General features: G+C 43.9%; 1 protein-coding gene across 1 annotated transcript in view; it reads right to left on the reverse strand.

The window, feature by feature from the left end:
* Positions 1-15,102, reverse strand: part of LOC143289849 (uncharacterized) — a 54,488-nt gene that overhangs the window by 7,009 nt on the left and 32,377 nt on the right. Inside the window, exons 12-13 of the mRNA XM_076599042.1 lie at positions 3,368-3,449; positions 868-2,729 (exon numbers count right to left, since the gene is read on the reverse strand). Coding sequence (XP_076455157.1) covers positions 868-2,729; positions 3,368-3,449 — 1,944 coding nt within the window. The remainder of the gene's footprint in view (positions 1-867; positions 2,730-3,367; positions 3,450-15,102) is intronic.

The following is a 15,102-nucleotide window of genomic DNA, read 5'->3' on the forward strand; positions in this document are numbered from 1 at the left end:
ACACTATCCACGCAAAAATTTATCAGTCAGACACTACTGTCAATTGCGGCGCATCAGTTCCATTCGGAAATATCTGTCCACCGACGCAACATCTAGACTTGTTTCTCTCATTCTCTCTCGCCTTGACCACAGTAACTCTCTATTGTCTGGTTTGCCTGCTTCATCCATTCAGTCCCTTCAGCACATACAAAACTCTGCTGCCCGACTCATCCTCAGAAAGAAAAGATCTGAACACATCACTCCTCTTTTGCAACATCTCCACTGGCTCCCTGTCTCACACAGAATAAAGTACAAGATCAGCACTCTATGTCATAGATGTATTCACAAATCTGCCCCTCCCTATCTCTGTGGCTGCCTTCACCTCTGCACTCCGTCTCGCTCTGTACGATCGGCTTCAGATCCACTCTGTTTACACATACCCAGATTCAAACACTCGACTGTTGGCCACTGTTCTTTCTCTGTCTCTGGACCTTGCAATTGGAATGAACTTCCTCTTTTGCTTCGTGAAGTCTCCACACTCAGGTCTTTCAAGTCTGGCCTTAAAACCCACCTCTTCCCAAAATAGCCTCCCATCCCTGCCTCTTCTTTGTCTTCAGTTTCTCCAGTTTTAAAGTTATGCATGCGTGTGAATGACTGGTGCGAAAGCACATTGATTTGTCTCTGCACAAGATTCAGCACTATATAAATACCATTATCATTATTATTATTATGACATTCGTAATACACACTGTCATGTATTTTAAGCTAAATAGATTATTTTAGAAACTAACAAATTACAGCCTATTAGGCACACACTTTCACATGCACTGACATAAAAGTGCACAAACACTCCTATGCGTGCACAAACACACAAATACACACACGCACCTCCTGCGCTGGCGTGGCTCCCCACTGTCGTGGTCTCTGTCGCGACTGCCACGGTCCCTTTCCCGATCGCGGTAGCTGTCCCGGTAGCTGTCTCGGTCCTGATCCCGGTCTCTGTGGTCACGTCCTGACCTGTCTCTGTCACTGCCCCGGTCTCTGTCACGGTCGCCTCCCCTGTCCCTATCCCTCTCACGGTCCCGGTCACCTCGGTCCCGGTCACGACCTCTGTCCAGGTCTCGACCCCCACGGTCATGATCCCGTCCACCAGAGAAGCGGTCTTGGCCGCGGGACCCCCATCGCTCCCCCTGGTCCCGTCCCCCTCCACCTGACCAGCGACTGTTGTCCCCGGAGTCAGGGGGCCCGTGTCGGTCCTGGTGTGAAGAGGGGCCTGAACTCCAACGCTCGTTCCCTCGCTGCCCAGAACTCCATCGATCGTTTCCACCGCTCTCTCCAAACTGACCACTACCACCACCACCTCCAAACCTCCCGCCCCGACTGTCTCCCCCGTGGAAGTCGTCCAACCTGCCACCACCACCACCACCTCCTCTGGCGTCAGGAGGGGGACGACTGAAATCATCAAAGCGCCGTCCAGAGGACTCCCCGTAGCCCTGGTTCTTGGAGTCATAGCTGCCATGCCTGGACATGTCTCTCTGGTTCCCTCCCCCTCCGTACCTGTCCCGGCTCTCCTCGTATGACCTGCCCCCAACTCCTGACCCCTGACCCTGATGCCAGCTGTTTCCACGCTCCTCCGAGCTGCTGTGCGAAGCCGGCCAACCTTTCTGACCTCTGTCCGACCTGTCCTGACTTTGCCAAGGCTGCTGCTGGTTGCCTGCCCCTGCCTGCCAAGCGGGTTGTTGCCCCCCCTTGGTGTCGCTGGACTCGGGGGCTGTGTCCTGGCTCTGCCAGCCCTGGGAGCCCGACCCTCGCTGCCACGCCGCCTGGCCTTTCTGCAGGCCATCTGCTGCCCGGTCCGGCCACGCCTGTTGTTGCTGTTGTTGTTGTTGTTGTTGTTGCCACACCCCCTGCAGCCCCTCACCCCCCACCTGCTGCCCCCACTGTCTGCGTGAGGCCGAGCTATCAGCAGCTGACTGGGTGGGTGTGTTGGTGGTGGGGGTGTGGGAGTCAGACTGCTGCCAGCTATGGGGGACCATGGCCCCCTGGTGCCACTGACCCCCACCCTCTATCGCCTGCAGCTGAGCGTGGAACCCCCCTGGGGGGGCCGCCCCCAACACTCCCCCTGCCCCGCCCACAGCCACGATGGCCGCCCCGGGAGGAGGGGGCCCGGGGGGAGGAGGGAGGGGGGTGAGGGCCACGAAGGCGGGACCAGCAGCAGTGTGTGCCAGGTGCATGGGGGGAGGGGGAGGTGGGGGCTGGGTGGTGAGGGGAAAGGTGCCTGAGGGGTGGTGGGGGGACACCACCAGGGCCCCTCCCTGCTGGGCCAGGTGAGGGGGAAGGGGAGAGGGTGCGTGGTGCACCCCCATGGCCCCCCCTCCCACAGCCATGGCAGGGGGCGTGTCCTGCGGGGCCCAGTGCGGCTCCTCCTTCATGCCCCCCATCAGCTCTGCGGCCTGCGTCACACCCCCGGCACCCCACTGGGAGCTGTCCTGTGGGTCCTCGTCGTACTGCTGCTTCAGCAGGTCCAGTGCTCCCCCCTGGTTCCCCCCCCTGTCCAGCTTCAGTCGTTTGGAGGCCGATTCATCCAGCTGGTTGGGGGCTCTGCCCAGCAGGCCGTCCCCCTGACCCAGCCATGCTGAGTCCTTCATTGGGGGCTGCTGCTTGGGGCCCGGCCCACCCAGCATGGGGCGCTGACCATAGACACTCTGGGGCTGGCCTGGTCGTGGGCCCTGCTGCCCATAGCCTGGGGTCTGTAACGCACATACATCACAACACATCACTGCTTCACTGACTGTAACACCACAGGGTAATCAAGACATCAGTATCAACTACTTCACTGACTACATAAGGAAGCAATGACATCAATATCAAGTACTTAACTGACTGTAAGAGGTTTGGTGTGCAGGTTACACACATGCACAAAAGCAAGCCCAACTGCTTTCAAAACATGTTTTTTCTTCCAGCAGCATCACTGTGTTCAAACAAAATTCAAAATATGCCTGACCAGCAGCATAACCCAATGCACTTGGTGTGGCCTTGAGTGCATGCATATATATATTTCATAACCTATCCGAGTGATTTCATCAACATAATTTGCCAGACAACCCTTCTGTTGCTGTGGGTTTTTTTCAGTGCACCAAGTGTATGCTGCACATGACACTTTGAATAGACGCTCAGTTTGATTTTCAAGTCAAACTTAGGAGAAAAAGCAAGAGCAGGAATCAACCCAGACCCTCATTGACATTGTTCTGGCAGCTAAACGTCTTTACCACTCGGCCACCTTCCAACAAAAACAACAGCATACATTTCACATTCCTCTCCCTCAACCACACAAACACATGAAGAGCACACTTTGAAAACATGCACACAATCCTGGAAATATACCCACATCATTTTTCTTCTGGAAGCGGCTGTCATGTCGGAAAACTTCTTCCCTTGGCGGACGTTTCTCTTGCCCTTCTCTCACATACCTGTGGACAGGAAGACAGCTGGTCAGTCCACCTCCCACACAGGGCCCCCCCCCTCCCAACACTACTCCCACACCGTCACCCACACTGCCACCAGTTACAATGGACAGGAAGGGGGGAAGAGGGTCAGACAGGCAACAGTAGGCACTAAAGTCAAGGCCTTGTCATCCATGCAGTATATCAAGAGTATAGGCTGAACACCAATGGCAGACAACATGCACATTTATTTTATAGATACCACAATGGCAGTGAATTATGGTTCTAAATCATTCAAGGGCAGACTCTAAAAGTAGTTTATTCCCCCATGCATATTTGTTCTAAAGTTGTTATCTTTAAATAATGTCTTCTCAAGACAGGTGTATTTCCAGTCATAAAGCACACAGTTCAAACCCCCTTTATCACCTTCTTCATTCCAGATGAAACAAAACAGTGTTAGAACTGACAGAGTGGGGGGACAAGTACAACCAGGGAAACAGAGATATCAACGTAAGTATGATATCAGTAGTTAAAACAAGAAGGAGATGTCAACGCTATAAATATCAGTAGTTAATATATGAAGATGTCAACACTATAAATAATATATCAGTAGTTAAAACATGAAGGAGATGTCAACAATATAAATAAGATATCAGTAGTTAAAACAAGAAGGTAGTAAGGAGATGTCAACACAACAGGACAGATATCAGTAGTTTAAATTAAAAATGAGAGTAAGATGTCAACACAATAGGACAGATATCGTTAGTTTAACATGATGAGAGTAAGATGTCAACACAATAACCTGAATAAGACAGATAATGAGGTATCAGTAGTTTAATATATGATGACAGTAAGATGACAACACAATAAGACAGATATCAGTGGTTTAATATATGATGAGAGTTAGATGTCAACACAACAAGACAGATATCAGTGGTTTAATATATGATGAGAGTTAGATGTCAACACAATAAGACAGATATCAGTTGTTTAACCTGCCATGACAGCAAGGAGATGTCAACACAGTAAGATATAGATATCAGTAGTTAACAGGACAAGAGTAAGAATGAAGGGAGAGAGAGGGGGTTCAAAACATAACAATACACTGCAAAGAAAATGCCCCATTGCTATCAATGCCGACCAGTCTAACAAGAAAGCCAAAAGTCATAATGAAAATAAGGCTTCGACTCCAATGAAAACGCCTGTAGCTCAAACAGTCAAGGTGCTAAATCAAACTTGTGCTCCGTATATGTTTTTTTGGTTAATCTGCATGCTGATAGCAGCTGGCCCCCAATGATTTTCAACGATTCAGACAACAAAATGCAACATCCATGGCTTGAATGTACTTTTCTTGCTGTTTTCAGTTTCAGTTTCAAGGAAGTGTCAGAGCATGCTTGACAGGTACCTGCTGATTTATCAATACCAAAAGGGAGGGGGGTGAAAAGAAACAATACACACAACATTTCCTGCTACATCCACCCCAATCCCTATGCAAAATGTTCAGACCATCAAATGAAATATATCAGTAATACAACAGTAATTCTTCAAAACAGAAAGAAAGAAAGAAAAAAAGACCCACAGAGTCTGGGTGTTTAAAGAGCAAGTTGGAACCCCAAACCCCAACAGAAGACAGAGGGAGGCAGAACGGCCTGGAAGCAACACAACACACAGCACACACACACTACACAATGCAATCCATAGTGGCTAATTTCGGCCATTCAAGGGAAGGGCTGGAACACATACTCCATGTCCATGTTATCAACACACACAATCCTGTACATAACCCTGTCTTTTTCCACAATAATGTAACAATACACATGTCAGACAACATACACTAAACACGCACACTCACTCTCCCCTTTAACTAAACACCCTCATACAATAATCTTATGTATCAAATATGTACGGACAACACTGTTTTCATCATCATGAAAACAAATAGGATGCAACTTCAACCTTTTTTTTTTTAAATCTTAAAAAACAATACAAATTAAAGCCATCTACAGTATGCTGTTTTTGTTTCAGGACTTTTTTGCAGCCTTGACTGGGCCCTTTGCTGTTGGCTGGGTCATGGAGTAACAGGATCTGCATGGACGCAGGATGTTCACACAGACTGAACACAGCAAAACAGTCAGAGAACTAAAACACACAGGAGGGATCGTGTGTCACTGCATGTGTTTGTGTGTGCGTGTGTCTTTTTTCATGCACACCATGCAAATGGATGCATATGTGTGAAGGTACAAACATGCATTTCTCTTTCATATGTTGCACATATCAGAACTTGCACACATAATTTACAGGCAGTACCACCCAGAGAGAGAATTACACACAACAGATGTTCGCTTGATACAAAAGAGAGGGAATTCAATATCAAAAAGACAGATCCATCCTGCAGACTACTGCAACTCATCAATCAAAAGCAAGAAAACTACAAAGAAGCAGACTGGACACATAGAACTCTTCTTCTTCATTTCTGTTCTTTTCACAACTTAACAATGTTCATAACTTAACACTGACAGAGAAGGGGGGAAGGACTAAAGAGAGGGGAGTGAAAGAGGGGGGTGGGGGTGGGAAGGACTGAAGAGAGGGGAGTGAAAGAGGGGGGTGGGGGTGGGAAGGACTGAAGAGAGGGGAGTGAAAGAGGGGGGTGGGGGTGGGAAGGACTGAAGAGAGGGGAGTGAAAGAAGAGAGGGGAGTGAAAGAGGGGGGTGGGGGTGGGAAGGACTGAAGAGAGGGGAGTGAAAGAGGGGGGTGGGGGTGGGAAGGACTGAAGAGAGGGGAGTGAAAGAGGGGGGTGGGAGTGGGAAGGACTGAAGAGAGGGGAGTGAAAGAGGGGGGTGGGAGTGGGAAGGACTAAAGAGAGGGGAGTGAGAGAAGGGGGTGGGGGGGGGAGGACCAGAGGAAAGAAGGGGGAAGGACCAGAGGGGTAGCGAAGGTGGAGGGGGGAAGGGAAGGCGGAAGTGGGGAGGTCTGGTGAGGGAGAGGGAGGACAGAATCCCCCATGTGTGCATTTGCACACAAACACACACATTTCCTACAACCATAAAGGCAGTGTAGTGTCAGAGAAATACAACCAGGCGGAGGAGGAAGGATGGATGAGGGGAATGAGGGGCAGAGACAGACAGACTGTGAGAAAGCTGATAGACGACTGAAGCTTAGAGACTGAGAGAGAGAGAGAGAGCTGATGGAAGACATGCTCAGAGACTGTGAGAGAGGGCTGATGGAAGACTGAAGCTTAGAGATTGTATGTGTGAGAGAGAGAGCTGATGGAAGATTGATGCTCAGAGACTGTGAGAGAGCTGATGGAAGACTGATACTTAGAGACTGTGTGAGAGAGACATAGAGAGCTGATGGAAGACTGAAGCTTAGAGACTGTGTGAGAGAGAGCTGATGGAAGACTGAAGCTTAGAGACGGTGTGAGAGACAGCTGATGGAAGACTGAAGCTCTGAGACTATGTGATAGAAGACTGAAGCTTAGTATGTGCATGGGTGTGTATATGCATGCTTGCCTGTGTATTCATGCATTCACATCATATCATATGTGAGAAAACATTTAGTGAATGAACACAAATATATTAGCTAATCAATATCAGACAAAACTCAAAGGAAAAGCCGACAAATTAATAGACCACACTTATATTTTCAGAAATATGCAGTAAGCTTGTCCAAGCCACTCTCAATATTTTTACATTTAAAATCTGTCCAAGTACAAACACAGACACATGACCCATTTTCCTGTTCCTATTTCCTTTCTAGGTTAAATTATGGAAGAAAAAAGAACCATCCCCAAACAGAACACAAAAAACAGCTCATGCAGTTGTTTCTGTTACTCTGTACACAAACATATGACTCAGACATAAAACCAAATGAACACAAACATATGACTCAGACATAAAACCAAATGAACACAATCATATGACTCGGACATAAAACCAAGACCAAATGAACACAATCATATGACTCGGACATAAAACCAAATGAACACAATCAGCAAACCAAAGCCTTAAAGACAGCAGAAGCATGTGTGGAGAGTTTTCAATCCAAACTAGACGAGCATCATAGTGATATTATTGCTGTCAGCAAGCCAGGCAATACAAAAAGAAGAAAAAGAAAAAAAGAAAAAGGTTGAGATCCAAAAGTCAATTTGTTGCAAACCTCAGTTTCATAACTTGATCCCAGTTTAATCTTATTCCATCTCAACAAACACAAAAATCAAATGTTCTAATTACACATACTGTGAAAATCACCAAGCCACAAATGCATGCAACATCACACTGACACAACACTTGATGGACGGTTTGAACACTCAGTGGTGTACTGTCATGGAGACAGGATGGACGACAGTCAGACATGCAGTTCACAGCCACCAGGTGTCGCTCCATGCCACAGGCCACACACAACACACACACATCGTGGATTCTGCTACCATCATCTACACCTACCTAATTACACAACTTATATACATGTATTATCACACATCGGATTCTGCTACCATCATCTACATCTACCTAATTACACAACTTATATACATGTGTTACCACACCTTGGATTCTGCTTCCAACATCTACACCTACCTAATTACACAACTTATATACATGTATTATCACACATCGGATTCTGCTACCATCATCTACACCTACCTAATTACACAACTTATATACATGTTTTATCACACCTAGGATTCTGCTTCCATCATCTACACCTACCTAATTACACAACTTATATACATATATTATCACACCTTGGATTCTGCTTCCATCATCTACACCTACCTAATTACACAACTTATATACATGTATTATCACACCTTGGATTCTGCTTCCATCATCTACACCTACCTAATTACACAACTTATATACATGTATTATCACACATCGGATTCTGTTTCCATCATCTACACCTACCTAATTACACAACTAATATACATGTATTATCACACCTATGATTCTGCTTCCATCATCTACACCTAAGTACACAACTTATAGACATCTATTATAGGAAGAAAAACAGTGCCTCTGTGATACTGCAACTGAAAATTATGCTGCTTAACAGGAAGAGGGTTTGTACAGTGACAGCCACCAGGAAAGACACTGCAGACTGGAGGCTGTGAGCTGACCTGTCCCTCTGCTGATGGAAACACAGACTGTGGCACACACCACTCCATTGACTGAATAGGGAAAGGGGTGTGGGGAGAAGGGGAGAGAAGAACAGAGAGAGAGAGAGAGAGAGAGAGAGAGAGAGAGAGAGAAGAAAGTCTTTGCATGGATGTTTGACATGGCATAATTATAAAAAAAACTGTCACCATTCAATACAGTGTTTCCACAAATCAGTCGTGTCAGATTCAGGTTGATAGGAAGGGTATACGTGAAGACACAACACTGATCCAATACAACACCGACATCAACTTCTAATAAATATCTTATATAATCCAACACTGACTTCCACAAATCACTTATCAAGTGTGTGGTCACACCTTTTTTCTTTCCCTTGCTTTTTATTTATCTTTTTCTTTTCTTTTTTTTTTTAAATAAAAATTTCAACCATCTTTCAATTCATTTTTGTTGTTGTTTTCTTGTAGTAAAATACTGACCCATCAAAACTGAATGCAATGTTAAAACAAAGAGTCAAATGTCATAATGTTTAAAAAAAAAAAAGAGAAAAAAAAAGAGTTAAATGTCATATGCCCTCTATCTGGAGGGCATATGCTACCAGTTTTATATTTTCCAATCTATTCATGTCATGCATGCAACCCTGTACATTACAGTCACCACTCATTCATTCATAAAGACTGCAGACTACATATGTAAACTAGTTGGCAGTACTGCCAATACAAACAATTCTTTGTTTTCTTACAGGAAAAACATAACATACACAAAGATCAAAACGTTAGTGAAAAATTTGTCATGCACTTTTCCTTTTCTACCACTGTAAGATTACGAATAAGATTATCATTAACAGTTTATTTTCTTGATGTTAACACATCTGTGTGGATGAACTTTTTTTTAATACTTTACACAGCAGTTCCTTCAAAAAGTTTCATTGCCCATTCCCGACAAGTCCAAAGGGATCAAACTTGTGGTTGCAGAAAAAGAAAGGAACTTAAGGAAAAAAGAACTAAAACATAAGGATGACTGGAAACAGAACCTAAGGATGACAGGAAACAGAAACAGAACCTAAGGATGACAGGAAACAGAAACAGAACCTAAGGATGACAGGAAACAGAACCTAAGGATGACAGGAAACAGAACCTATGACAGGAAACAGAAACAGAACCTAAGGATGGCAAGAAACAGAACTTAAGGATGGCAGGAAACAGAACCTTAAGATGACAGGAAACAGACCCTAAGGATGACAGGAAACAGAAACAAAACCTAAGGATGACAGGAAACATAAACAGAACCTAAGGATGGCAGGAAACAGAACCTAAGGATGACAGGAAACAGAACCTAAAGATGACAGGAAACAGAACCTAAGGTTGACAGGAAACAGAACCGAATGATGTCGAGAAACAGAACCAAAGGATGACAGGAAACAGAACACAACGATGACAGGAAACAGAAGCACTAAACAAAGAAGAAAAAAAATGGAAGTCACCCCTCTGAAACACAATTCACCTTACACACCAAATATTAACAATCATAAACCTAAATAATTAATTATAAAAAAAAAAACCACAACAAAAAACAAAAACAAGAGAAATGATACACACAAAAACAAAAAAACAATCTAAAATATGTTTAGGCTCATCATACTGTTGTGTTTGCACGCTTTTTTCTGTTATTTTCTGTTCTTCTGTTCTGGGTGGAATGGCTGTGAATGGTGGGATAATTTGGAAATAGGGTTTATGTATTTTGATTGTGTTTTGCTTAACTACATCTTGTTTATTTTTTGCTTCTCTAGCTTCAGTCCTTCTTTTGAGTGATGGCTAATGTAAAAAAAAACAACAACATGTTACTTGCTTGTCTATTACCCTCCATAATAAATTCATCACCCTCCATAATAAAGATCTTGTCTTGTCTCGACTCTGGCTGTTTAGTCCTACTGTTTGTTAAAGCAATTGGACCTGTGGGTGTCATGACTGCCTGTGGTGGACACTGACACAAGGTCAGGTAGAGACAGAGTGGTTGATAAGTGTTGCATCTCATTCGTTGAAACACTGGCTGTACACACATCTCATTCGTTGACACACTGGCTGTACACACATCTCATTCGTTGACACACTGGCTGTACACACATCTCACTCGTCGACACACTGGCTTTATACATATCTCATTCGTTGACACATTGGCTTTACACATATCTCATTCACTGACACACTGGCTGTACACACATCTCATTCCTTGATACACTGGCTGTACACACATCTCATTCGTTGACACACTGGCTTTACACACATCTTCCTTGACACACTGGCTGTACACACATCTCATTCCTTGACACACTGGCTTTACACACATCTCATTCCTTGGCACACTTGTTTTACACACATCTTCCTTGACACACTGGCTTTACACACATCTCATTCCTTGACACATTGGCTTTACACACATCTTGTTCCTTGACACACTGGTTTTACACACGTCTCATTCTTTGACACATTAGCTTTACACACATCTCATTCCTGGACACACTGGTTTTACACACATCTCATTCCTTGACACACTGGCTTTACACACATCTCATTCCTTGACACACTGGCTTTACACACATCTCATTCCTTGACACACTGGCTGTACACACATCTAATTCCTTGACACACTTGTTTTACACGCATCTCATTCCTTGACACACTGGCTGTACACACATCTCATTCCTTGACAAACTGGTTTTACACACATCTCATTCCTGGACACACTGGCGTTACACACATCTCATTCCTTGACACACTGGCATTACACACATCTCATTCCTTGACACACTGGCTGTACACACATCTAATTCCTTGACACACTTGTTTTACACACATCTCATTCTTTGACACACTGGTTTTAAACATATCTCATTCCTTGACACACTGGCTTTATGCCCATGCCCTACACATGCCCATGCATACACTTCTACTGAAAGTAAAATATAAAAGAAAGCAAGCAAATCATAGTGTAGCGAGTCACTTGTGCAAGTGTAATGTCAGTATTTTGCTCAAGATAAAGATTGTTGTTTTTCTTCTGATGTTGAAATTTCCACAGATTCTGTTCCTGTTAAGTTATTTGAACACAGCTGTTTAAGAAGTGAAATCATACGGACCACAAGTGAAAGTGATGAGATATCAGAAGACCTTTAAAAATACACAACTGTAAAGAGTTCACTGAACAGACACCAGTGGGGAGGATTAAATGGGACAATAGGAGAGCAGCCAAGATTTTGCAGAAGCATTTCAAAGTAATAACCAGCCATACAGATCACATCAGTGTCAGAGAGATCAAGGTAATAACAAGAAAGGAAAATGTGCACTGGCAGAGAAAACTTATAATTACAGGCCAAAACAAGTAAAAAATGAACAAGAAATCAAAGACTGTCACTAAACAAAGACAGCTGTAAGCTGAAAAATAACAAGCAACACATGAACAAAAGTCAAAATACTATTTTAAAAAAACAGGAGAGAGAGAGAGAGAGAGAGAGAGAGAGAACAGTCAAAGGTTATGAAAAGAAAGACTGCACTAGTGATATCAACAACAAAGGGTAAGAAGACAGGGCTGAGAAGGCATGTGAACATGACCATGGTGGACTGTGTCCAGCAGTGTCACACCAATATATACATTATGATACAATGGCACTGTTGTACAACAGCTCACAGCACAGACCCACCCACACATGGGGTGGGGGACAGAGACAGCAAGGTCACAAAGTAGCTCCAATTCTACTGACAACAGATCAGATGGGGTGGGGGACAGAGAGAGCAAGGTCACAAAGTAGCTCCAGTTCTACAGACAACAGGTCAGACACAGCAAGGTCACAAAGTAGCTCCAGTTCTACAGACAAAAGATCAGATGGGGTGGGGGACAGAGAGAGCAAGGTCACAAAGTAGCTCCAGTTCTACAGACAACAGGTCAGACACAACAAGGTCACAAAGTAGCTCCAGTTCTACAGACAACAGATCACTCAGACATCACATCAATCTTTAGATATAAGCTTGACAGGCGGTTGTCATGAAATGAACAGTTATTCAGATCTTCATGTTGGAAGGACCATGTGAAACGTGATATAACATCCTGTCAACATTTTTTTCTTCATTAAAAGTGAAATCCATTTGTATGTTTATACAATCAATACCTGATGTGCCCATTAATAAAATTAAAAGGAGAAGAAGCAAGCGACTTTGTCAGTTAAGAAAAAGCTTGATGCAAACTGAGAACTCCACAACACACAGCACAGTGGAAGGCAACACAAGGGAAGAGAGGGGGCTGGGTCCACAAAGATCCCAACATGTCTCCGCAAAGAAAACATCTTCACAACCAGCCTTCACTTTCCTCAACACCCCTCTCTCACACCAACACATGCACACCACACATTGCCCTTAACTATAGCATGACTCAGGGAATCACAAAGCCTACTTTCTTTCACAATACTGTATGATGATGACTCAAAACCAATATTTTCTTGCGTATGAAAAGGAAATACAGGATACTAAATTTAGGAAACTAAGCTCAGTGTGATTTAAAACAAACAAACAAACGAAGGGCAGGGAGAGAAAGTCAGGATCAATATGCAAAGAAAATACCATAAAAACAAATATTCACACAATAATAACTGATGCACAAAAAAAAAACCCCAAAAAAAAACCCAACAAAAAAAACCCCACACAACACAATGTCAGACAGAACATGCACACAACAGACATGTACAGATTCAAGCATACCACCATGAACCCCACCCCAAATCAATCTCTGTCTGCAGATATGGAGGGAGGAATATTAGTGTATGAAAGATTAAAACCAGAAAAGTATAAAAAAGAAAGAGCCAAGGTCAATGAACTGATGACTGTCACACACTGAGACAGCACTGGCGGGACGTTTTCAGTGCTTCACCCTTCAGCACAGTACAGCTACACAACACAACAGGAAGCCATCACATCCGCCCCTTTTCCCCTCTAAATTCACCTTGTGAATTTTATCATCAGTCATTCTACTGGTCAGAGATTTAAATCTGCACCAACTGTGCTCACAGATAAAAAGAAAAAAACAAAGAAAGGTGGCTCCTTCATCAAACAAATCAGTAGCAAAGGGTATAGGCAATGAAGAGAAACAGACAAGATGTTTCACTTTTATTTCATTCTAATCTTGGCCAAAGAAACATTTGTTGAACACACACACACACAGGTGCACCTAGTTTGTCTCCATTTTCAGGAACCAAGAGTCTGGAGGAGGGAGGGGGTGGGAAGTCTGTGGAGAGAGGTAGACAGAAAGACAGGAGACGGAAAAGAAACACCACAACAAACTGCACTTCAGTCAAAATGGCAAAGGGTATCATCATAATCAACCATGCTTAAGCTTGCCAGTGTTGCTCATCAGATTCAATTCCATATCTTGTGTTCCTTTTAAGTTATAGTTTGTAACCAACAATTCAAAAGCTACAGTAAAAATGAAGCTGGCTACACACACACCCCCTCCACACATGGACTTTCTCTCACTCAGCTGTGTGCCTCTGAATGCACCCACTCACCCACACATTCTCTTCTTTATCTAGATACACTGGCATATCAAGTGGACATTGTCTTCTTTATCCACATTCACTGGCATATCAAGTAGACATTGTCTTCTTTATCCAGATACACTGGCATATCAAGTGGACACTGTCTTCTTTATCCACATTCACTAGCATATCAAGTAGACATTGTCTTCTTTATCCAGATACACTGGCATATCAAGTGGACATTGTCTTCTTTATCCACATTCACTGGCATACCAAGTGGACATGTACTCCTGCTCCAACTCCTTTCTCTAATGTGACTTTTTTTTAATGTTACCTGTCTTGACCTTGTTTTTCACAGGAGGACTTCTTGTATGAAACAGGTTTTCACCTCTGAGTCAGCTCGGCTACAAGCAACAAGAAATGTATGTGCTTCTCAAACAGCCAGTTTTATGATGAACAAGGCAGGAAGAGTTTGAGTTGATGTGTGACGAAACGCAAGGTTTTTATCACCTGTAGTCAGCAACATGACTGGATGTGCAGACTGAACTAAACAATAACATCAGCAGTCGAGGCCTGACCATTAACTTAGATGACACATGATGGATGACGAATTCCTGGGGTTGAAATATGTCATATATCCACCTACACCTACACACCATATACAAACAGAAACTTACAGCTAAAGGCAAAAGTACCAGTACAATAATACAAATGCTCCATCAACTCACATTCCAAAGTATACATCACCCACATCCTAAGTTTTGAAGAGAAGGGATATTTTCTGAACTTAAAAACATCATACCACGATTTCAAATGTATAACGCTCACAAAGAAGAATGTGCAAACAAGTGATTTTCACAGGTGGCATTGAAGAAATCAAGTCACCATCCACCTCCTCTTGTGACTGCAATTTTCATGTCTACTTTCACACTACTCTGAAAATCGCAGGGTTATCAGCATATGCCACCAAAGGCTGCTGGTGTCCAAGATGAATGCATAATGTGTTCTCAATGAACTGACTGTGAGGCGACTACACTAGCATTGAAGGCTG

Source organism: Babylonia areolata, chromosome 1 (genome assembly GCF_041734735.1).
Source record: "Babylonia areolata isolate BAREFJ2019XMU chromosome 1, ASM4173473v1, whole genome shotgun sequence".
Classification (NCBI taxonomy): Eukaryota; Metazoa; Mollusca; class Gastropoda; order Neogastropoda; family Buccinidae; genus Babylonia; species Babylonia areolata.